The sequence below is a fragment of the Cimex lectularius genome, unplaced genomic scaffold (assembly GCF_000648675.2).
Source record: "Cimex lectularius strain Harlan isolate CLEC.00 unplaced genomic scaffold, Clec_2.1 scaffold41, whole genome shotgun sequence".
In the NCBI taxonomy this organism is placed as follows: domain Eukaryota; kingdom Metazoa; phylum Arthropoda; class Insecta; order Hemiptera; family Cimicidae; genus Cimex; species Cimex lectularius.
In genome coordinates this window covers 1,206,892-1,229,868 of record NW_019393011.1, presented here as the reverse complement: position 1 = coordinate 1,229,868, position 22,977 = coordinate 1,206,892, and the positions used below count along the sequence as shown (strand labels likewise).

The window sequence follows — 22,977 nt, the reverse complement described above, 5'->3', positions numbered from 1 at the left end:
ACGCATTCAGGGTCGTAATGTCGAAAATTCAAGTCAGGATCGTCACAGTGAACAATGCAAAAATAGAGCAAGGATATGAAAGCTAAGAAATATTAAAAGGAAAATAATTGTTCGAAAAATTGTTGATATCGTTTTATGGAAGTTTTTGTTTCATCCTCTAATATTTTTGGACATTTTTGTACTAATTTAGTATAAACAAATAATGTGAATTTAAACATAGACTCATTCTGGTCGTAATGTCGGAAAATCAAGTCTTTCTTCTTCCTCTGATATTTTTGGACATTTTTGAAATATTTAGCATAACAAAATCATGCGACTTTAAACAGTCACGGATTCTGTGTCGTACTGCCGAAAATTCAAGTTAGGAACATCACAGTGAACAATGTAAAAATACAACAAGGATATGAAAGCCAGGAAATATTAAAAGGAAAACAATTGTTAGTAAAATTGTTCTTATCGTTTTATGGGGAGTTTTTGCTTCTTTCTCTGATATTTTTGTACATTTTTGAACAATTTAGCATAACAAAATCATGCGACTTTAAACAGTGACGGATTCTGCGTCGTACTGTCGAAAATTCAAGTCAGGAACATCACAGTGAACAATATGCAACAGCAGCAAAAATATGAAAGCCAAGAGATATTAAAAGGAAAACAATTGTTCGAAAAATGGTTGTTATCGTTTTATGGGGAGTTTTTGCTTCTTTCTCTGATATTTTTGGACATTTTTGAACAATTTAGCATAACAAAATCATGCGACTTTATAGAGTGACGGATTTTGCGTCGTAGTGTCGAAACTTCAAGTCAGGAACATCACAGGGAACAATGTGCAACAACAGCAAGAATACGAAAGCCAAGAGATATTAAAAGGAAAACAATTGTTCGAAAAATGGTTGTTATCGTTTTATGGGGAGTTTTTGCTTCTTCCTCTGATATTTTTGGACATTTTTGTCCAAAACTATGCGAATTTAAACAGTGACGCATCTGTGTCGTAATGTCTAAAATTTGTGACAAATCATGGAAATCGATGTGGATTAGAGAATGTAATCGATCTCTACCACATTCTCCCTCTACTGACACCCATATTCTGACCTTCTCTCCCACTACAACCTCACAGCTCACCTCTGCTGGCTCCACGGTGTTGCTGGCTTCAACCCATTCCTTTTCCAAAATGTTTAAAATCTGTAAAACCAAATCTAGTTTATTTCTCAACTTTTTCTTAGCCTGCAATAGAACTTGTATGATACAAAATATATACTCTTGATCGAGTGTTTATTCAAATCGAATCGCTTTTACTAGAAACAAATTGACACCATGCCCAAGGGAAAGAAAAAAGGAAAGTCATCAGGTATGTACTATCCACATTCGACCCGATTTTGTTCTTTTCAAAACGATCGTTCTCCATTCAATCTGGATTTTTGCCCTGATGGCCTGTTTTGTTCACTTTTTCAAGGTGTTCCCGCTCGGAAATTCGACCTGGCTAGGTTTTACTGACCTATATAAAAACTAAAACTTAAGATTTTATATTTTCATTCAATAAAAACTAGTTAACGGTTGAATTTTAAAGTAGCGATTTGATATCTGGCGTTTCATAGTTTTTTTGACCATCCCATTCAATATTCTCAATGAATTTCCTACCCTTGTCATAATTTAGACGTCTCAGTTTCATAAATAACTAGTGCAATTCATTAAAACTAAAAAAAAAAAAAAATAAATCAGGTGAAACATCAACAGGAAGTCGACGACTGCAACACGTGCCTTCCAATTGACATATTACATAACTTAAAGACTTTAAAAACCATGTATTTTTATTTATACAGTAACCTTGGAATTTTACCCTTGGTTCATCTATAAATGAAATATGAGATCTGGCGATTTTTAAACTCGTTGGCCTTTTATCCCTAAATTATGGTACGAGGGACTTCCTGCTTCAATGGAAACCAATTGCCCAATATGTCATGATCTGTTGTAACTCAGAACTTTGGACTTACCCCGATAATCTTATGATAAAATTGTAGTTTATTATGAAGTTCTGACTGTGTGATGATCTGTTGCATTCTGATTTTTCCCCCATGATTTTTTTGCGATTTCCTTTGCAGTTATTTTTTTTTATTTTTTAAGTATGCCAGCCCAAAAATATATCCTCGACTGTTTTTCCATGGATGGAAAGGGAACCTATCAAATGACTTGAGTTCCATATGGCTAAAATGTTATGGGTGTCATGATCTGTTTCATTTTTCCGATGTTATTGTTATGATAGAAATATAATTTATTATATTTAAGCTCTTGATACAAGTCCTTAACATTTTTTCAACGGATTTTTAGCAAAAACTAACTTCGAAGGTTCAAAGACCTAGCAGACTACATATGTTGAAATTCCACAAGTAAATGATACACATTTTCTCTTATGATTTTTATGATGTATTTGCCTTTTCATTTACCGTTATTTTTTGTATACTAACTCACAATATTTCTCTGTTTTTCATGAAGAGACAGGGAAAATCATATCACTTCCTGTAAGAATGATTCCATATGACTAAAATATTTTAGGTGTCTATGGTACTATCAGTAATCAATTAATTTGACTCACTTGTTCAATGTTCTTGTTATTATATGGATGAGGAAAGGGATAAGCCTTTGGCACCTCGGTCTGGGTAGATCTGTTGTGCTCCTCTATTTTTTTATAACTCTCTGGCCAGCTTCAGGTTGTTAATGAACATCCATAGCCTTGCCAACGGCTCCTTGGTGTAGGATCTTTTCCTCTCCTTCTTGCAAGAATCTGCACCTAAAGACCTTCATAGAAAGATAAAATGTGTTCTGCGGTCTCCTCCTCTTCCTGGCAGTATCTGCACAGTGTTTCTTCTGTCTGTTCACTCCTATCCGGTGCATGTGCCTTCTTAGGTGGCAGTGCCTTGTCAGGATTCCAACCGGAATGTTATGATAGAATTCTAATTTATTATATTTAATCTCTTGTCACAAGTCCTTAAGTCCTTAACTTTTAGTTCAACAGATTTCTTGCTGAAAATATTGAAAGTTCGAAGGCCTAGCAGACTACGTGTGATGACATGTTGCAATTTTATGAGTTAAATGATAAACATTTTCCCTTATGATTTTTGTGATGTATTGGCAATGACCATACATATTGTATACCAAGTCAAAATATTTCTCTGTTTTTCCATGAATGGAAAGGTAAAATTATATTATCACCTCTGTGAATGATTTCCATATGGCTAAAATATATTGGGTGTCTATTGTAACTATCAATTAACTTGACTCACTTTACCAATATGCTTGTTATGGTAGAATTGTTATTTATTATATTCACCCTCTTGACATATGTCCTTAACTTTTTGTTCAACGGATTTCCTATTAAAACTATGATTGAAAAGTTCAAAGACCTAGCAGACTATGTGTGATGATCCGTTGCAGTTCTATGAATTGAATGATAAACAATTTTCCCTTTTGATTTTTATTATCCATTTGTAATTTGATTGACCGTTACTTTATTGAAGCTAGCTCAAAATATTCCTCGGCGTTTTTTCATGAATGGAAATGGAAACTATCAAATCAGCATCCCTGTGTGAATGATTTCCATATTGGTATGATAGAATTAGTGAAATTTCCTCCTGCGGTCTGTAGGATAAAACCTTTAATTTGATCCTATTTTGATTGATTTGATTTGTGTCTTTGCTCTCAATATTTTTTTTATTTGCATAGTACAAAAGTGGTATCATTTTTCTTTCCCCCTCTAGAATTATGTTCTGAAATAACCATTAAAGTCATAATTGAAAATTATGGTTCTACTCACAAAATAGTTTTGCAGTGATTTTGACCTGTAGACGCTCATCATCAGACTATGCAGCTATCGAGTAAGGAATACAAGTGTGTACTCCGTGCAAATTGTAGATAACTCGCATAGTCTGATAATGAGCAATTACCCAAATTCATCTTTATGACTCAAACTGGGCAAATGGCCTAAAATCAAATCAGATAAATTAGACTAATTTTTAAAAACTATTGATTTATCCGCATCATAAATGATTATAGTATATACAGTCACATATTAGTAGCAGACCACTACTTGAAAAAAAAAAAAAATTACGCTGCAGAAACAATGGATAGGATAGTTTGGAAATTCCTGTAGAATGGGGCATTTGAATATCCAGTAAAATTGATATATTCTAGACATGTGTTGAATAACTGGGTTCGTGGATGAAGGGTCTAAAAATTTGAATCCAAGATGAATTGAGATGCAACGAACTGACCTGTCCCAACACAATCTTATGGATGTTCCCAAATGTTTGAGCTTGTAAGCATGTATAAATTCTTGTATACCAATGAAGAAGTACTCAAAGAGAATTTGTGAAGTTTGCATATTGCACAAACTGTATACTGACGACATACACTGTCTAAACTCATGATTAACCATATCCACAGATACATTGTGGGTTCTTTTTAATAAATTTTAACTTTATATAGCTCAGCACAAAGAATGCAGGATGATTTTTTTTTTTTAGAAAAACTACTAATTTTCAAATTTATCGATGAAATCTGAAACTTAGCTATAATTAAACTTTCTTATGGCTGTGGTTAATGTGTAACTATAGCAGGTATCAATATGGGACCTTCAATGAATCGCCATAAAACATTTTAAATCAATGCTTCAAATTTATTTCAACGATTTTCAACAGGACAAAAGGGGCGTAATGATTACATCGTAACATCTGATGAAGATTCGCTCAACGATAATGCCAGCATCATAAGTCTTGCATCAGAGGGTACAGTCTTAGAAGAAGGCAAGTTTTTTTTTAGAAATAATTTTATATCACTAATTTTCTATTAATATTTATTATTATCTACTATGTAGTTTTAAATAAATAAATTAAAAACTAGTCATTACTATGCATCTTGTTCAAGAGTAAAGTGTTATGAATAATTATTAATAGTTTTTTATTATGTAATAATCAAAACACTTGAACAAAATAAATAAAATGTCATGCAACTTGTGTTAACATATTTCTATAAAATAATTAAAACTATAAATGTAATGTGATATATATCTAATATAAAAGCTTGAAATTTATTCAAAAGTCAGGTTTTTAAACTAATTTATACATGTTTAGACTGATTACACAACATTTGAAAAATCACAAAAAGAGGGAAAATTTGAAAGGCTGTAGGTTAAGATGAGGAATTGGTGTGAGTGGATCGAAGTCACGATAGCTCAAGTGGTTAGAGAAGCGGCGTATTTAGCCGAAGGTTGTGGGTTCGAATCCCTCTGGTGACACTAACTTTTTCATTTCAACCAAAACCTTACATAAAAAGGTTAATTAATTAAAAGAAGTAATTTGGTCAATAGACCATTAAATATAATGAATTCTTCCATCGAAGAAACTCATTTTTGAAGGGGTTTGGGACCAAATTCAGGGTCGCTGATGTCTGATCCCGCTCCTTCCATTGATGAGTGCTGTGTCAATTTCTTTTCAATTGCGGCCACCGGTCCCTTAGGCGTCAGAAAAAGTCCAGAGGCGACGGTGGGGATCGAACCCACGACCGCGGGATCTACTAGCCTACAGTCTGATGCCTTAACCACATGGCTACCGCTCAAGTAGTTAGAGCCGAAGGTCATAGGTTCGAATCCCGTTCATGGCACTAGCTTTTTCATCTCAACCAACACCTTAGAAAAAGAATAATTAATTTAAATTTTTAAACTAAATATTTTGGCAGAATATTTAGTAATTTTGTAGATTATTAGGCTTAAACTGGGGCTTTCACACTAAAAAAGTCTGGTAACAAAAGACAGAAATTATGTCTCTTTACTAATCCGATTGTTTAAATTCTCATTTGAAGATTGAATTGTTTTCCTACCAAAAGTAAATGCCTTAAAAACAATTTTATTTGTCTGCAAGTTTTCTAATTGCCTGATGTTATATGTTACGATTTCCATTTGGTAAAACTTGAAAATTTATCCAACAATCGTTTGGAAATGATGTGGTCTGAGTTTGACCTCCAATAATGATGAACCCAATTCCAAGTTTTGTTCTCCTTTTTCTCCTCCTTTGTAGAAATTATTCTTAATAGCTCTTCATCAGATGAAAACATAATTACACAAGGATTAGGTTACACAACTGGTAACCTGTGACCAATGTCTCCTCAGTGTGAAGTGTTTCGTCTAGTCCCTTCTCGCCTGTCTTTGGTGTGAAAGCCACTTTTACTAATGATACAAATATTGTAACGATTAGTATTTAAAGTGTTTATTGGTTTAACAATTGAATTTTCGAATTTAGGGACAGAAGAAGCCGAAGAACAAAGTCAAAATGAAATATTTGAAGAGAAGCTTATGAATGCTATTGATGGATTGACCCAGAAATCTGCCCAAGCGAGGACTAACTGTTTAGAATCAGTCGCTACTTTATTTACCACAAAATTTATCCCAGAGTTTGTCATTAACAGGTAAGTGTTTTCATTGATTTTTAGTATATACAAATTACAGTTTTTGCTTCTTTTTTCAGGAAACTTACATTAACCGATTCTATAGAAAGATGTCTGAAAAAAGGAAAGGGTCTGGAACAGGCTGCAGCAGCTCAGTTGGCAACTTTGCTTTGTGTCCAACTCGGCTCGGGTGACATGACCGACGATGTGTGTAAAGCAATTTCACCACTTTTGACTTTTATCGTTAATGACCATTCGATGAGCGTCCCAGCAAGGTCTAAGGTATGCCATACAGGTTTTCAAAACAAAACTAAAAGCTGCCTCATTCTTGGAAAAGAAAATTGAATAGGCTTTTAAAAAGTTAAAATAGTGTTAAATTTTAAAACTTTTCAGTGTTGTTGGGCTCTGGGTTTACTTTCTTTTCTGGCCAATACTGAGGATATCGGTGACACTATGCAAACACTTGAAAATGTCTTTTCCGCTTCCTATCACAAAGGTGACGGTTCCGTCCCATCCGTTTCCCAAGACCATGCCATTCTGCACAATGCAGCTCTTTCATCTTGGAGCCTTTTGTTAACTGTCATTGAATTGGACTCTGCAATTAATATCCCGTAGGTTTCTTTCAATATGCTTTGGGGGTTTCTGGCTCATTTTAACAGTGGGTAATAATAAATCGACTTTTAGGACTATAAGACAACTTTCAGAACTCTTAGACTCGCCTCATTTGGATGTACGAATGGCTGCGGGGGAAAGCATAGCTCTCCTTCTCGAACAACAAAGGCAATCAGCTGAAGAAGAGTGGATATGGGAGGTAAAATTATCATTCAAACATCTTTTTTTTTTTAATTTTGCACACATTTCAGGCAGCAATTTTAATTAAACAAAACAATAATAATTGTATTTTTCATTTATTAGGAAAATGATGAACTTTTAGAAAAATTGAGACAGTTGGCTACAGATTCTCATAAATATCGAGCCAAAAAAGACAGAAAGACTCAAAGATCGAGTTTTCGAGATATATTAAGATATGTGGAGGTAAATTAAATTTTAATTAGTTGTAGCTTGTTAGGTTGTTATTAACTTGTGTAATACTTATTCTTATTTTAGTACGATGAATTCCCTAACATACAAGTCAGATTTGGCCAAGAAGCGCTGGCGCTTGATTCTTGGTGTAAAAAGAAACAGTACGATGCTTTTTGCCAGGTAACACTTGAAAAATGATTCTGTAATTTATTGTAAATGGCAGTATTTACGGATTTTCTCTTTTTAAAAAGGTTTTGGGCTCAGGGATGAATTTACATTTAACGGAAAACGATTTGTTGAGAGACGTACTGGAACTTGGTGAGAAGGTTTCCCATTTGAGCATGTCTTCAAACAAACAGTCAAAGCTTGCAAGGGTAAATTAAATTCCAGTGTGTTATTTTTCCTATTTTGAAATTATTTTCAATGTTGTTTTTTTCTTTTATAGCATTTAATGAATGCAGCGAATTTCAAAGCGAGAAGTATATCAAGAGCGAAAAATAGAGACAAAAGGTCAGCCGTTATCGCCAATTAAATACCAATTACTTTCCTGATATTTTTTAAGTTTAGCAAATTATTTTAATTTTATGCTCACTGTTAATCCTTGGTAAATGTTTGTGAGGCCAGGAACAATGTTGATCATTGTTGTATTTATGTTTATGTAAAATTATTATTTTTTTCATTTTAATTTTTTTTAAATGAAAAGTTGGAGTTACGTTCAATATGCTTGTATTTTTTTTTCAGTTTTACATTTTATTTTGATTTATCGTAGTACTTAAACTAAAAACTATTTCTCAGTCATTGGTTGTTAATGTACCAAGTTATTTGTTCATATTGGCTGGTTTGTCCCTTTTCCAATCTGATAATAAATAACTTGTGTAATTATGTTTATAACGTGTGTACAAAGAAGATGAAATATAGCATAATATTTATGTGAATCTGTTGTGTATGAATGTGTAAACTGTAAATAAAAGTAATGTGTGGATAAAAATTCGACTTATTTAATTAATAATCAGAACCATTCATATTTATTTCAGCTTTATCGCAAGATCGTCATACTACTAACAAAACAAATTATCCATTGTCATAGATGTGCAGATTTAAAAGTAGGTAAATGAAATGCGATTTTGTTTGTAAACAATATACATTCTCAACTATACTCTTGCTATGACGATTGAATACAAAAAAAGCACATCAATTCTTAAATTTTTTTTGTAATTCACTCATCTACAAATTGGCTTAGTCATGCATAAATGACTCATCTTTTGATTGCATCATAGCCTCTGTTCTGCGACAGAATTGATAAAATGTTAAATATTTATAAATTGTTTATTCTACATTGCGTATATTGTAGATTATAAACTGAGTTGGAATTATACGAACTAAACTAAAAAATCTGATTCGCACGAACAAAAACAAAACAAAATTACTCCTTAAGGCTTGAAGTCTGGAGTGGTGAACTTGGTCATTTCAAAACATTCTGGACTGCTTCAACCAATCAAAATTAATGGAATCAGCAACATAATGTTAATTTTAACCAAAAAGCTGACTTGGTAAGAGTATAGGTGAAGCTTAGCATACATAAAAACAAAACTAATCCCTAAATTATTTTCAGGTTAAAAAATAGTTGTTCAATGTGACATAAATTCATGCGATGATTAAAAGTTAATTAAAACAAATTTAATTTTTAAAAAAAATAAAAGGAAAACTGAATGATTTGTATTTTTACTCTTAAAAATTCATTCCTTGCCTATCTATTAGTGAAGGCAGATCAGGCTAAACTTGTATTGTTAAATAAAGTTTTTTTTAAAATGAATTTTGAAGTGAAGTAAATTTAATTATCATTTTAGTATATTTAATATACATACAAAAGCAGAGTCAGTAACCAGTTTGAGATGCTCAAATGGATACAGATTTTTAAAAAAAGATGCAAGAAACATAAGAAGAAGCAAAAATATGCAAACACTGGTGATGACCTTAGCTGGTGGGTCCTAAACTTTACATATATACATTTAATTTTTTTGAGTTTCTTAATAATTGATAAATGATGAATGCTGATTAATAAATTGTGAATATAATAGGTTATAATAATTGTTAAGTAATCGCAGGAAAATAATTGAGTTTGGTGAAAGTGTTAAATTAAATAAAAAGTGCCTTGGAAGGTATGACAAATTGATGGCACCAACTTTTTTCGTGATGCAAGAAACAATGAAGCCTTATGTAAAATTACTTAAAGTAGGATATACAAGAGCTCAAATTTCATACAAAATTGTTTTGACCAGTGACAGACCCTACTAATAGGGATGGTAATTGTACAATTTATTACTTTTCTACTTGATTTTTCCAATGCATTTGGCTCTGTAAATTATAATTTGCTTATTTGGAAATTGAAGCATTTTTTCAGTTTTTTTCCTACACTTCTAATCTTACCTCCTCCTATTTGTCTGACAGAACTCAGAGAGTTAAAGCTTCAAATTCTCTCACCCCTGTCTTTACTTTCAGCTGGTGCACCTCAAGGCTCTATTCTTGAAACTATATTCTTTTCCATACTGATGATACTCAGCTTTACTTTCAGTGTCCTATAAGTATCATCTCTGAAGCTATTCTCTGCTCAATCATGATCTTCATTCTCTCAATCAAGGCTATTTTTTTACTTTCTTTCATCATTCACTTATCTATCGCTTTCAAATTGTTTACATTCCTTTATTAGATACTGCTATGACCTTAAACCAAAGGATCATATTTCTTCCTATTTTATTGTCTTCAGCAATCTTACTATTCTAGATTTTTGATGTATATATTTAAAATTAAATGAAATAAATTTCCTCAAGACCTATCAACTTTCTTTTCTACAGTTCTTATCCAAACCCACCAATCATATCCAAAGCCTTCAACGTTCCTAGCCTTTCTGTGTAGATGTGTCATTGTTGTGTGTCGTGTTGATATTGTGACACCCACATCATACCAGACCGCATCTCATGATCTCTAAGTAATATTTAAAAGGATCATATAAATAATAAATAATGTGCTAACCTGGTGCTCTAATAACAAACTTGCTCTTAATATTTCCAAATACTACACAATTACATTCTCTCATAAGAAACAATCTTTTATTTATCTCTATACTCTCCATGATGCTCTTTTANCATATATCATTTATATTTTTTGTTATTGTAAAATGTCTTTTTTTATAGTGGATTTCGATCTGTAAATAAATAAATAAATATTAGAATTTCATAAAAATATGCTGATTAAGAAAGTAATATTAAGAGTATTTTGTTCATAATTAGTTGTATTATATTCAGTAAAAATTTTAACTGGAAATATTATAAATTTAAATATGGAAATATATGCATATACATACATTTTGAGATTTAAGGACTAAAATGAATGGAAAAAAATATAATTTGAAAATAAAAAGACACTTTTTACTATAGGTGTAAGTTAATAATATTAAAGTACAAATTAAGGCAATAATAAAAATTAAGTTTAAGTTTGGAAATGGGAAATTTTAAGGTAGAAAAAAAAAAATTAAAACGGGCCACCAATTTGTGACACCCACTCCCTTTTGGTGACGCTAGATGTAACCAAGTCCCGTCAGTAACAGCGATATCCACTCCAGACAGTTGCGTCACTCCAGATCTGGATCAGTCTTTCTTGGATGGATGTTTTCTGGCCCAAGATAGGTCGAACTGGCTGCTTTCCTGCTCTCATGACCATCTCGGACGAGCTCTATTGAGTTAGCAGTCATCACCAATACAGAATAATGTCGGATTTCGACGAGAACCCCTTCGGCCCGCCGACAGTAGATGATCCATTTGCGGTGAGTACAATCTAATTTCAGCCTTGTTCGAACTTTTACTTTCAATAAAATTATCTCATGTGTGAAATGTTAAAAAAAAAAAAAAAATGCTCTTTCATACTTGTCTGTGTATTGCAAATTATTAGAAGTAAAAAAAACTCACTATGTAAACTATAATACTCAGTTTATATACTGATTTAAGCTACCATTCTCAAAAATCAAAAAATTACTTATCTTGAAAAAATTAATTTTCTGATGTTTTATGCCCTAGTTTATATTATATTCTCTGCTTTACTTAGAATTTTATCTTGCTAACACAGGTTTGGGTGGAGCCCAATAACAAATATTTTCTTCTCATGTCGGGTAAAAATTTTCCTAAATGAGATAACTGCATATTCTAGTTTTAGACCTGACTATATAATTATAAGTCGATGGTAGCGCTTTGCCCATAGGGAGGCGTCATAGAGTGGCCTCCGCATGCCTGCGGTTCAGCCAAGATGTCCGAACAACTAACAACACGGTATTGCACGCCTTTCATTAACACAACCGTTGTTTGCACTTCTTTTTAAATGCGTTTTGCCATTTTAGACAACTCAAAACATTCAGATAATTCTACTTGTACCGAAGGTACAAACTTGAATATCACAATCCTGAAAAGTTGTGTTTCGTTACTTATCCAGTTTTAGCTCGACATTGCAGAATTAATCTAATGGAATAGAAGCCAAAAAAAGTAAACCTCGAAATATGTCTGTTAGTTGGCCACTGATGAAGAAGAAACAGGCTGCAGCCTTCGGCTCCCATGGAGATTTTTTTAGTGCACAGGAACATTATAACTCATACGAGACGTGTATTCTTTTTTTGGGGAAAAGGTTAGGTGAAAAAAAAGGGCCAGGGGCAACGGTGGGAATCGAACCCATGACCGTGGGTTCTAGAGCTGAGAGTCTATCATGCTAACCATTTGGCTACCGAAATCCTTATAGCGATTTTTTCCTTTTAAACCACCAAAAAAATTGATTTCTTATCCAAACGTAAATCATAAATATCTTATTACATTCCTCCAAAATCATGCTGGATTACTTCAAATGATATACACATTGGCGTAGAATGTGTAATTTGGATTTCTTTGCATCACAGAATTTTAATATTCTTTCAAAGAAAAGTTCCCAATTTATTTGTTGAATTATTGTAAAATTATTTTATATTATCTTGAAGAATTCCTTTTGAAAATCTGCAAAGTGATGAACTTGTAATTTGGTCGTTTTTGATCACCCTAGGCTGCCTCTCGTTACTGGTTTGATTTGTCAAATGGTATTCTGCATTTTGCCATCACCAGTAGTGGGTCTGGCAGACCAAACAAGGTAGTGATTGGAAATTACCAAGCTTCAGGTTAACCCTCTCAGCATATTTTCAAAAGGAATTTTCCAAAAAATATACTTGATCATTCTGCTTTGCTTATTTTGCTTATTACCTTGTCTTTATACAAAATTAACCAAAGTACAGTACACAAGAGCCCTATTTCTATGAAAATAGTAAATAGTTTTGTCTAGTGACAGATTCCATTGATAAAATATAACATTAGAACTTTTATTGAATGAGATTATAATAATGTTCTATGTATAAATATAAATAGAACATTTTTTTTGGCTTAGTATTCATTAGTATTCAATAATCAATAAATGGTAAAAATATGAATGTTAATCAATTCACTATTTCTATTCAATGTATACAAGCAAAAGTCTTATTTTGTACTTTATAAAATGAAATATAAACTAAATTGTAAATAGTAAACTTCAAATTATCGCTATTTGTTGGTAACTGAGAGTTATAAAGAAACAGGCTGCAGCCTTTGGCCCCCAATGAACAGTTTTTTCTTTATGTGTAAAATGTTGCAAAATATCTATAAAATAAATATTTAATTACTTAAATAGCATGTACATTTGTATACGACAGTATTTACACAATGATATGAAACATAAGGAGGTGGATTCTCCCCAAGAAAATTATAATCCTCCATATTTATTTCTTGTCTTGTTGAGATATGTTAGAATTAGGTAATTCCTGACAATGGATCAGATGGACAAAATCAGCAATGATAGGCAAACCAGGATGATAAAGTACATTATTTTGCATGATTCCTTTTGAAAATCTAACGGGTGATAAACCTGTAGTTGAATCTTTCGTCCTGTTTGGTCTATCCTCGCTGTTTTGATTTGTAAAATGGTTTTTGACATTCTGCCATCATCAGTTGGGATCAGACCAAAGCAGCTAGATTAGGCAGACCACAGTGAAAGGAAATGGCCAAACTAATGTTCAGTTTGCATGCAACATTAAAGAACTAAAACTAACTGAAACGCAATTATACGTCAGCCTGACTAACATTGAATTGTATTTAAAAATGTATGTTTTTATATTTTTGATTACATTTTTCCCAAGAATGCCTGTTTTAAGGTCATGAACTTGATGTAAATTTTGCTATTTGTTGTACTGTTGTCCTTAACTGTCCTCAACTTGTTTTATGATTGCTTGGGAACAAACTGGCCATGGCAAAAGCCGCTTATTTAAGTCAAAATGATTTTTTTTTACAAATTTTGCTGTTTGTCTTTGAAAAATAAAACTTACTGTAACCACGCTTCTTTTTCCATTATCTGGTCATCTATAAATGTTGTTTCATCACTGGCTATTATTTTTCTACACCTTTTGTTAGAGAAATCCCGTGCAAATGTTCTTGTTGACTTTTTCATAATTATTTCATGACCTATGTTCAGTCTCAATGTATTTCATTACACTCATTTCTTGCCCAGTACATTTTCTTTCTCTTATCCATTAAAATTATTAAAGAACATAAAAATTTTGTGCAAAAGACCATGAATACAGTTTCGTTGCGCCTGAATAAGCCATAAAACTAAAATACAGGATTAAAACTTTAGGTGGTTTCTATTTTTTGTTTGCTTTTGAATAATAAAACCAAAATTTAGTGTGATTTATTTTCAAAAATTCAGTCGTTCGTAATTTGGAGTAATGGCCCGACCCTTATATAAGTCTAATAATTGTGATTAACATTTTCTGATAATTGTATCATATAAAAGATAACTTTTATTTAAGTACTATAATATTGAAACAACCAATCTTATTTGTGGCACAAACTATGAAGACGGTCAAGGAATGATAATGGGATAAGTTGTTAAAATTTTAAGTTTTAAGTAACTCTTGCAGGAGAGGGGAACAATAAATATGAAGTATTCAATTTTAAGTTTTATTGTAATATTTGTGATGTGGTCATGCCGAACCTGACCTTTGAAATACTAACCAGCAAGAATAGAATGATCAATATATGCATTTTAATAAACTCATAAAGTGCTGGGACTCATTAACTAATGATTTCATTAAAAATGCGAATTAACGATTGGTATTTTCCTTTCAAATTTCACTCATTCGATAAATATTTACAGGATCCATCTGTCCAGCAGGTGACAAATCATTCGAGTAATGTTCAACGTGGTCTTGAAGAGTTTAATCCCTTCGCTGACCAACCTTCACAAGTTACGACTAATGTACGTTGGATTAAATGCACAATATATTTTTTTTTAAATTGTAGTTTATAGTTATGTGTAGTTAGCCTGCTGTTTTTGTTGGTTCCTAGTGGGTCAGTATTATTATTTCATTTGTGAAGTTGTAAAGTTTTGTGTGTTCACAATGGAATAGACTGAAAATTTAACTTCCACCTGATTTGAATATCTTATCATTTTCCTTATCTTAGTGAACATGTAAGAGAAAAGCAGAAACAATGTTAGTATTGTATCCATTCCTTGACAGAAATATCTCTTTTGGCTAATGTTTTAAATATTAAAACCTTAATCAACTATAGTTAAGGTTTTAACTATAGTTATAACTAAAGTTCACATCAGTTTTGGAATGATATTTAATAATTCATCTGGATGTCAAAGCCCAGTGTAGCAATAATAAATAAAATAAACAAATAAAGGTTTTCTATAAATGCTGGAATTTAAATTTTTGGAAAGGATCTGTTTAGAAATTAATAAAAGCATGTTACAAGAATTATTATATTTTGTTCTTATGCAAAACAATCAATTACTGTTTGTCCGCTTAAAAAATAGGCTAATATAAATTTCATCTATTAACAAAATACTATTATTAATGTATAATACAATTGCAACAAAAAATTTGCATGCAAACAATTTTATAAATTATACTGGGGGACTGGAAAGTTATGTCGTTTCTTACCATGTCATTATTCATTTGTCATTTAATAGTTATTGTGTACTTCAAAGTTGCGCAAAGACATTTTAAAGTTAGAAAGTTATTTATCTCAATTTTTTTTTTCAATTTATGGTGATACAGCCAGCCAAATACCCGAAGAGATATATAGTAATTACATATCGCTGTATGTTTTTTGAGTTTCACTAGGGTTGCTACCAAAAACATTCGCGATCTTTATCCAACTGCTTTAGATGTTGGTAAATGCCAAAGGTAGTTTTTAAGTTCAAACCTGGAAATTTTGATCTTTTTGACTCGTATTTATCAGGAAGACCAACAACTTTAGAAAATGACACGTTAAGGGCAGAAGTGGAAGGAAATCCGTGTCAGCAATTGAGGAACTGTCAAACACTCTTAATCCACCTTGATCGACCATCCGAGAACATTTACAGGAAATTGGTAAAGTAAGCAGAGCAGGTGTTTGAGTCTTGTTTAATCTGAAGAAAATACCACATTGCAACTTATTGCTTCAGTGTTACAATACAGAAGTGTTTTTTGATCACTTGATTACTTGAGATGAAAAATGGGTTCTCTATGATAATCTAAAATGCAAAAGGCAGTGGCTCTTTATGAATGAAATCGCCACGCGTACAGCTAAGCCAGGTTTCATCCAAAAAGGCGCTTTTGTGTGTTTGGTGGAATATTCGCAGAGTCTTTCATTTTGAAGTGGTGAAACCAGGACAAACCGTGAACCTTTACTGTGAACAATTAAATTGAGTAAATTGATTGTTATTGAAAAGTGCCCAGCGATTGTTAACAGAAAAGGCATTATTCTACAACAAGATAATGCAAGACCACACTGGATAAGACGAACTCTGGAAAAATTAATGAATTACGGTAGGAGGTATTTCCTCACCCTCCATACTCTCCTGATATTGCACCGTCTGATTTCCATTTATTCCTTCACTACAACATTTTCTAAGTGGAAAAAAATTTGAAAATTTGGATGATGTCCAAAATGCCATCTCTAGATATTTTGCTCAAAATTTATTTTTATCGATCTGACATTGAAAAAAGGTAGGTGATAACGAGGGTGATTACATCATTGATTAAAAATAAAAACTGGTTAAAAAATTTATGACAAGCCATTTCATAAAGGCCGCCAAAGCGACATAAACAATCAATAAGACAGAGTTCCAACGATTGAGGAGGCAGACGAGAGGACGGCGGCAGGCCTAAGGCAGAGCAGCCACGCTGGATTTGGAGTTACTCAGTCGCTTGCAACTTTAGAAAGAAGATAAAAAATAAAAATAAAAATGTGTGACGTTATCAACACAAAATACTGCTAGTGAAGAATTCTTGTGGAGTGGTGTTCATTCATAAAGGTTCATTACACCATACTATACAACTTGTCCAGTAAAAAGGAAACCAAAAAAATAACTTTACACTTAATTACTTTCTATCATAAGAAAATATTCCCTTTTCCTTACTAAATTAGTTGTAACCATTTATAAGATATATTTGATTCATTAATTTGTTATTAATATAAGAACCTTTCATGTTTAATTGGTACAGACTTATTATTTTATTTTTTTATAACCGAATTAATCCCACAACATTATAAATGCTGGTAATCTGTTTGAATTCAATTATAAAAGACATTACTTTCCTGTCTCCCCAATATTTTGTATATGCATTTTTAAAATAACACCTTCCTATCTGAGTTATAGCTAGAATTGTGTTTTTATACTTTAAACACTTTTACTGCATTTACAGGTCAGGGGTGCTTCAAACCCGCCGGACTATGCACGGCAGTCCCAACCTGCTGTTATGCCCACGACTCACCAAGAGCCTCAGTCAAACTTTAACAGGAACCAAGCGCAGACAATGTCACACGCAGAATTCCAGGTAGAGTACTTCACTCTCATAGATTTTATATATATAAAAAAAAAATCAGCTGTTTAACTGAATTTTGATTGTTGAATCCCATATCTCGTACATCAATGTGAATTAAAATTATCAAATTTTATAACCGTTAATTGTTGTAAAAGCAATTAACACCCAGGTTAGTAATTTACGTTTTAACAAGATAATTTTAATTTGTTTTATCTCTTTGGGTAATTCTGTGTAAGAACCTTGTTTTATTAAGTTGTAATAAAAAGCTGTTTATTTCAATTTGTAAAATTGAATTAGAAGTCTACTTTTAGCCCACATAAACATGGATTATTTTAAATAGAAATTATATGGTTATCTTAACTCAGGAAATTCTGTAACTCTTTAAGAGATAAGAAAAAAAATAAGCTACAAAAATTAAATTGAGGAGGAAAACTGCAAACAATTTGATACTGGGGCATATTCACTTTATGGGAGGGGGGACTGAGAAGAGATAAAAATTTTAGGATTAGGCTGGTCTCACACTGGAACCGACTATGACAGACAACTTATTCTTCTGATGTGAGCTCTAACATTGGAACAGGCTTGTCAGAGTTGTTTGTCCATTGGTTGTTTCGTTTTGGTTTTCAGGCATTTGGAATGATTTTTTTATTTTTAGGTTTCTTTAGATATTTTAAAAGTAATTTCTTGGATTAAAAGAATTACCTGCTTTTTTGTGTGCATTACTATTAAGAAAAAATGCTAACAACATCACAGCCAAAAAATGTAAATAAGGAATAGCATTCTTTAAGAGCAGAGATCTGTGAAAAGTGCAAATTCGCTTGAAAAAAAAAAAAAAAAAAAATGCATGCCCTCATCTATTGTGGTGTCTTGTTCATATTCTTGCAGAAAGTGGACGGATACAAAATAATTTTTTTTTACTGCAAACTGGTTTGAACATTTTTTTATGTGCACTTTTTCAAGAATAAATATGTAAGAAATATAAATAATTTATATTGGGTTCTATAAGTTTTGTAAAAAGATTATGTAAGCTTCAATACAACTTCAAAATAGCTTTCAAAAATTATAAAACTATTCAAGCACTTTTTTCCAAAATTAAAGATCCCACACCAATAATAAATAAATCTGACGTAATCTACAAGATCAACTGTTTAAACTGTCCGGCAACTTACATCGGTCTTACATCCCAATATCTGGACAAGAGAGTAAAGCAACATATCTATGAGTGCAAAAAACCTAAGCAAAATCCTACAGCCCTCACTACCCACCATTTTGAACACCAACACAATTTCGACTTCAAAAATCCAAAAGTATTACACACAGAACAAAACAAACATAAACGTAATTTCTTAGAAATGGTTTATATCAACAGAGATAAACACAGCATCAATTACAGAACAGATACATGTAAACTCAGTCGCAGCTACGCCAATATCATTAATCAAATTCAATACAGATAACATACCTATATCATCACATTACATTCCACACATCAAATATTTTTCACATAGTCTAATTTCCCAACAATTTAGCTTTCCTTTTCCTATTTATCCCTTTCTATATAATCCTGAAAGGATAATCTGGCCGAACCATTACCAACACATTTTTTCCCTTCGTCGGCTCTTTTCACCTCAAAGAAGCCGACGCCTTATACAAAAATGTCTTTTCTATACCGACATCCTTCCCCACCCCTTCAAAATCCAACGTATATAAACACAAAATAGCAAAATCTCACTGGCACTCTCGACACGACACGCAAGAATGGCACAATTACACAGAAGACAAACACTTTGAGTGAGTAGAAATACTTTTTTTTTATTGGCCTTATGCTCTTGCATATTAGCCATAGTACGAATTCTTGTGTGTTCAAATTGGGGGTTATCGGGAAAAAAGGGCCAGAGGCGACGGTGGGAATCGAACCCACGACCGCGGCATGAGAGTCTCTCATGCTAACCACTCGGCTACCGCGTTCACTTTTTTACATCCAAAATGTAATTGTTAAATGTAAACAATGTTTGTAAATCCCAGGCCCTGAAGATGATCTCAATAAAGATCGAAACGTTGGCACGTTAAAGAAAATGTTTTTCTGAAACCTACATCACACCAGACAGCATCTCACAATTTCTAAATAAACTTCAATACAACAAAAAATCAATCTTGGAAGTGAGGCCTTAGGTAGTCTGTCGAATGCAAAGAATCCCTGCTTCCTGGGATCAGATGCTAAATCTTATTGCCAAAAAAAAGCCAAAAAAGTCCAACCAGAACGGACATATATGCATGATTAGGTCGGTTCCAGTGTAAGAGAGGGGTGATTACATTCCCTAGGTTGGTAATATTTCTGTGACATTCAAAAATCATATGTAGTCAGTTCCAGTGTGATAGCAACCTTAGGGTAAAGGAATAGAGAAAGGTACCTGAGAGTACTTACAAGGCCATCTAGGTGCAAAGAGAAGGAATAATGAATTTTAATAAATCAATGGGAAAAAGTTATGTAATATTGCATCGTGGCTGCATATCATTCACCTTTTAGCTGTAACGGCTTACATTTTTAGGAATAACTGCAGGTACTTTTTGTAAAGGAGCTGCTTCTTACTGACAAGTTTTTGGGTACAATTATCCAGATTTCAAGCATTAAACACTTTGTGTTACAAACATGTACAACCTGTAAGAACCAACCTTTACAAAAATTGAATTGACATACTCTACCTTTATTATTTTTTAATAAATTTATCAAGTATTTTGTACGCCATAGTCTTTTATTAATGTTTTACTTACACTGGGGAAAATTTAATTTAAATAGCTCATATAGTTTTTATTTCTGACTCTTATACCTTATAAATAAGTATCAATTTAGAATGATTCTTCTTTTTTCTGAGCAATTTTTGACCTAATAATAATGAGAAGAACAATATGAAGAAAATGGATACAGATGTAGCATTTATTTAAGTTTGCAACCTCATAGACCAAAAAGCAAAATATCTTTTCAAATTTTTTTTATTTGCATTAACTATAGAACAATTATTGTTTTACATGCTAACCTTAGGATGCTCTCAATGTAAGTGCACAGTTTAAGAGAATTTAAGAGAATCCCTTTAGATTTTTTCTCTCCTACACTGCCTAAATTCATAATTGTATTTTTTCCTTTTATATTTATAACTTTATGTGTTCTTCATGTATAGAGACGTCAAGAAGAACTTGAGAGGAAAGCTGAAAAGCTTCAGAGAAGAGAGGATGAACTAAGAAATATGACATACAATGGTACTTTATGTGAAAATACCAGTAAATAGTTTTAATATTAAAAAAAATATATATATTTAATTGATTTATTTTTCTTATCAGTCCGTCTCAATAACTGGCCACCCCTGCCTAAGAATTCATGTGGACTGGAGCCTTGCTTTTACCAAGATATCAATGTGGAAATCAATGTCAATTTCCAATCCGTTGTTAGACAACTTTACCATTTGTGGATATGTTGGTGTTTTTTTTACACTAATAAGTTTTGGTTAATGTAAAAGCATTGAAACATTTCTTGTTTTAGTTCATTCACTTCTGATGGTTGCCAATGTAATAGGGACGCTTGTCCTTTTGATCACATATGAAATGTTTGGATTTTTTGCACTGTCAATTATTTACGCTCTAATATTAACACCATTTTCATTCCTGTGTTGGTATAGACCAGGTTACAAAGCTTTCAGGTAATTATTATTATCTTGAATATAAATTTATGAGTTAATAAAAAAGTGTTTTATTTATTTGTTTTATAATTATAGGGATGACAGCTCATTTAACTTCATGGTTTACTTTTTTATATTTTTTTTCCAATTTATTATTACTGTATTTCAAGCGATTGGACTTCCTTCTGGAGGTTTTTGGTAAGCTATTATATATCTTTTGTCTGTCAGCAATCATTTTAATGAATCTTTATTTTTAGTGGCATTATTATCGCTATTAAGGTATTTGACAGATCACCTACAGGAATAATTGTTGGACTTTTGATCACATCGATTGCTTTGGGATTTTGTGCTGCTGCCATTATGGACATTTTGCTAATTTCTAAGGTAATATATTTTTATTACTCTTTAAATGCTCAGAAATACATAATTATACCTTAAAATTTCTAAATTTATTTTAAAGTTTTACAAGTTAGTTTAAAATGATTCTGATTTTTTTTCCCTTCAGATTCACAGGATTTATAGAAGTTCGGGCGCCAGTATGGCTAAAGCCCAAGCAGAGTTCACAACTGAGTTTTTGAAGAACGAGCACGTCAGGGGGGCTGCATCCTCTGCTGCGACTGCAGTCGTTCAGTCACAGTTCCAACAAGACAGGAACGCACCTCCTAGGTACTAGGTACATTATCGTCTTTTCTCTTGGCCTGTTACGTTTGCTAACATTTTCCATTTCTTTTAAACCTGCTTGTTGCATGATTTCTTGTTTTCTTCTATTGTACTTCATAATTGTTTTATAGCTAATCCAAATTTTTTTCCCGTTTGTTTTTTAGGAACTGAGAAGTCGTACTTTGTTTTAAGCCTGCAAAGAAAGTCATGGTGAAATATGACTTATTTTCATTTAAAAGTTGCCTCATTCATGAAGATATATTTATTGCACTCTTGTGTATTTTACATATTGTATATAGAAGAAATTGGAAATATAAAATAATATGATTGCAAACTGGCTTTTCATTCCAATATTGTAGAAATTAATTTTTGTGTAGGTAAAAAAAAATATATCAAAATTTCAAACATTATTTATGTGTAAGGTATTGTTTTTATAAATAAAGGCTGAATATAAAAAATAGGCTGTTTTTTATGTTTTATATGAAAATAATTATTATTGTTTATGATAGCCATATTTAAAAAAAAATTATTATTTTTCCAAATTTTTTGTTGCTTAAAGTATTTAATTACCCTTATTAGTCAATAAGTTAAAACAGTTTTTATTAGAGTTAAATATATTACATTTAAAGATACATAAATTAATATATAACTGATTGTAATATATTGGTAGAAATATGTTCTAGTTTCAACACTTTTTTCTCTTCAGTTTGCTAACTGAAAAACTAATAATAATGAAGTTGGTCTTTTAGTTTAAAACTAATTTATAATATATCTTGGGTATGTTTTTTGCCACTGTTAGTCCTGTTAACACCAAATTGACAAATGATATCGCATGAATGTTGTTGATGTAAATGTCTATACAAATAAAGACTTAATAAAGAAGATGGGTGTTTTTATATGTTTATTGAAGAAAATGATATTTTACTATATAAGGCATTTCCTGAAAAAGAAATAGATTAATTCTTTGGCAGTTTAATGAGACTAAAATGTTTAAAATTAGTACTTGTTTCAGAAATCGTGAGATGCGGTCTGGAGTGAGTAGGTTTCAGAAAAACATTTTTTTTTTATCGAGCCAATGTTTCGATCTTTATTGAGATCATGTTCAGGGCTCAAAATGTTTGTCTTCTGTGTAATTGTGCCATTCTTGTGTGTCGTGTTGAGAGTGTATTAGTACTTGTGTGAGGTATAACAAAATTTAACTGGGTACACTAGGTTTATAATTTTATGTAGTTTTAAAAATCTGAATTTAACTTAATGCTTTCAGTTGCAAACACATTGACCAGG

The 22,977-nt window shown here is 32.0% G+C and overlaps 3 protein-coding genes across 9 annotated transcripts in view; 2 read left to right on the top strand and 1 right to left on the bottom strand.

Annotated features, from left to right (window-relative positions):
* LOC106663850 (calcium/calmodulin-dependent protein kinase type IV-like) overlaps nucleotides 1-4,456 on the bottom strand; it is a 32,221-nt gene extending 27,765 nt beyond the window's left edge. Inside the window, exon 1 of the mRNA XM_014389010.2 lies at nucleotides 3,806-4,456. The gene's annotated coding sequence lies outside the window, so the exon portion shown is untranslated. The remainder of the gene's footprint in view (nucleotides 1-3,805) is intronic.
* Nucleotides 1,080-9,136, top strand: LOC106663849 (interferon-related developmental regulator 1). Of its 2 annotated transcripts, XR_001340100.2 has the most exons (13): nucleotides 1,080-1,345; nucleotides 4,689-4,793; nucleotides 6,285-6,450; nucleotides 6,510-6,711; nucleotides 6,823-7,040; nucleotides 7,114-7,240; nucleotides 7,345-7,464; nucleotides 7,537-7,632; nucleotides 7,704-7,826; nucleotides 7,898-7,962; nucleotides 8,487-8,555; nucleotides 8,804-9,002; nucleotides 9,065-9,136. XR_001340100.2 is itself a non-coding variant. In XM_014389006.2 (12 exons), exons 1-11 carry the CDS (start codon nucleotides 1,312-1,314, stop codon nucleotides 8,512-8,514), a joined length of 1,284 nt encoding a protein of 427 aa, XP_014244492.1. In that variant the 5' UTR covers nucleotides 1,080-1,311; the 3' UTR covers nucleotides 8,515-8,555; nucleotides 9,065-9,136. The 2 variants fall into 2 exon arrangements, 1 of the variants encoding a protein (XP_014244492.1); XM_014389006.2 differs by lacking the exon at nucleotides 8,804-9,002.
* A 1,870-nt stretch (nucleotides 9,137-11,006) lies between these two features.
* LOC106663921 (secretory carrier-associated membrane protein 1) lies at nucleotides 11,007-22,027 on the top strand. Of its 6 annotated transcripts, none has more exons than XM_014389165.2 (10): nucleotides 11,008-11,272; nucleotides 14,701-14,802; nucleotides 17,243-17,374; nucleotides 20,539-20,638; nucleotides 20,699-20,830; nucleotides 20,898-21,054; nucleotides 21,130-21,231; nucleotides 21,291-21,417; nucleotides 21,539-21,706; nucleotides 21,858-22,027. In XM_014389165.2, exons 1-9 carry the CDS (start codon nucleotides 11,216-11,218, stop codon nucleotides 21,704-21,706), a joined length of 1,077 nt encoding a protein of 358 aa, XP_014244651.1. In that variant the 5' UTR covers nucleotides 11,008-11,215; the 3' UTR covers nucleotides 21,858-22,027. The 6 variants fall into 6 exon arrangements, with proteins under 6 accessions (XP_024085543.1, XP_014244651.1, XP_024085542.1 ...); XM_024229774.1 differs by having other exon boundaries at nucleotides 11,009-11,272; nucleotides 21,539-21,699; XM_014389167.2 differs by having other exon boundaries at nucleotides 11,013-11,272; nucleotides 20,539-20,617.
* The last annotated feature ends 950 nt before the right edge of the window (nucleotides 22,028-22,977 follow it).

Coding starts and splice junctions, on each gene's coding strand:
- LOC106663849 (XM_014389006.2), top strand. CDS start 1,312: ATGCCCAAGGGAAAGAAAAAAGGAAAGTCATCAG. Junction 6,712..6,822: donor GCGTCCCAGCAAGGTCTAAG/GTATGCCATACA, acceptor AAAACTTTTCAG/TGTTGTTGGGCTCTGGGTTT. Junction 7,241..7,344: donor AAGAAGAGTGGATATGGGAG/GTAAAATTATCA, acceptor TTCATTTATTAG/GAAAATGATGAACTTTTAGA.
- LOC106663921 (XM_014389165.2), top strand. CDS start 11,216: ATGTCGGATTTCGACGAGAACCCCTTCGGCCCGCCGACAGTAGATGAT. Junction 20,831..20,897: donor ACTTTACCATTTGTGGATAT/GTTGGTGTTTTT, acceptor TTCTTGTTTTAG/TTCATTCACTTCTGATGGTT. Junction 21,418..21,538: donor ACATTTTGCTAATTTCTAAG/GTAATATATTTT, acceptor TTTTCCCTTCAG/ATTCACAGGATTTATAGAAG.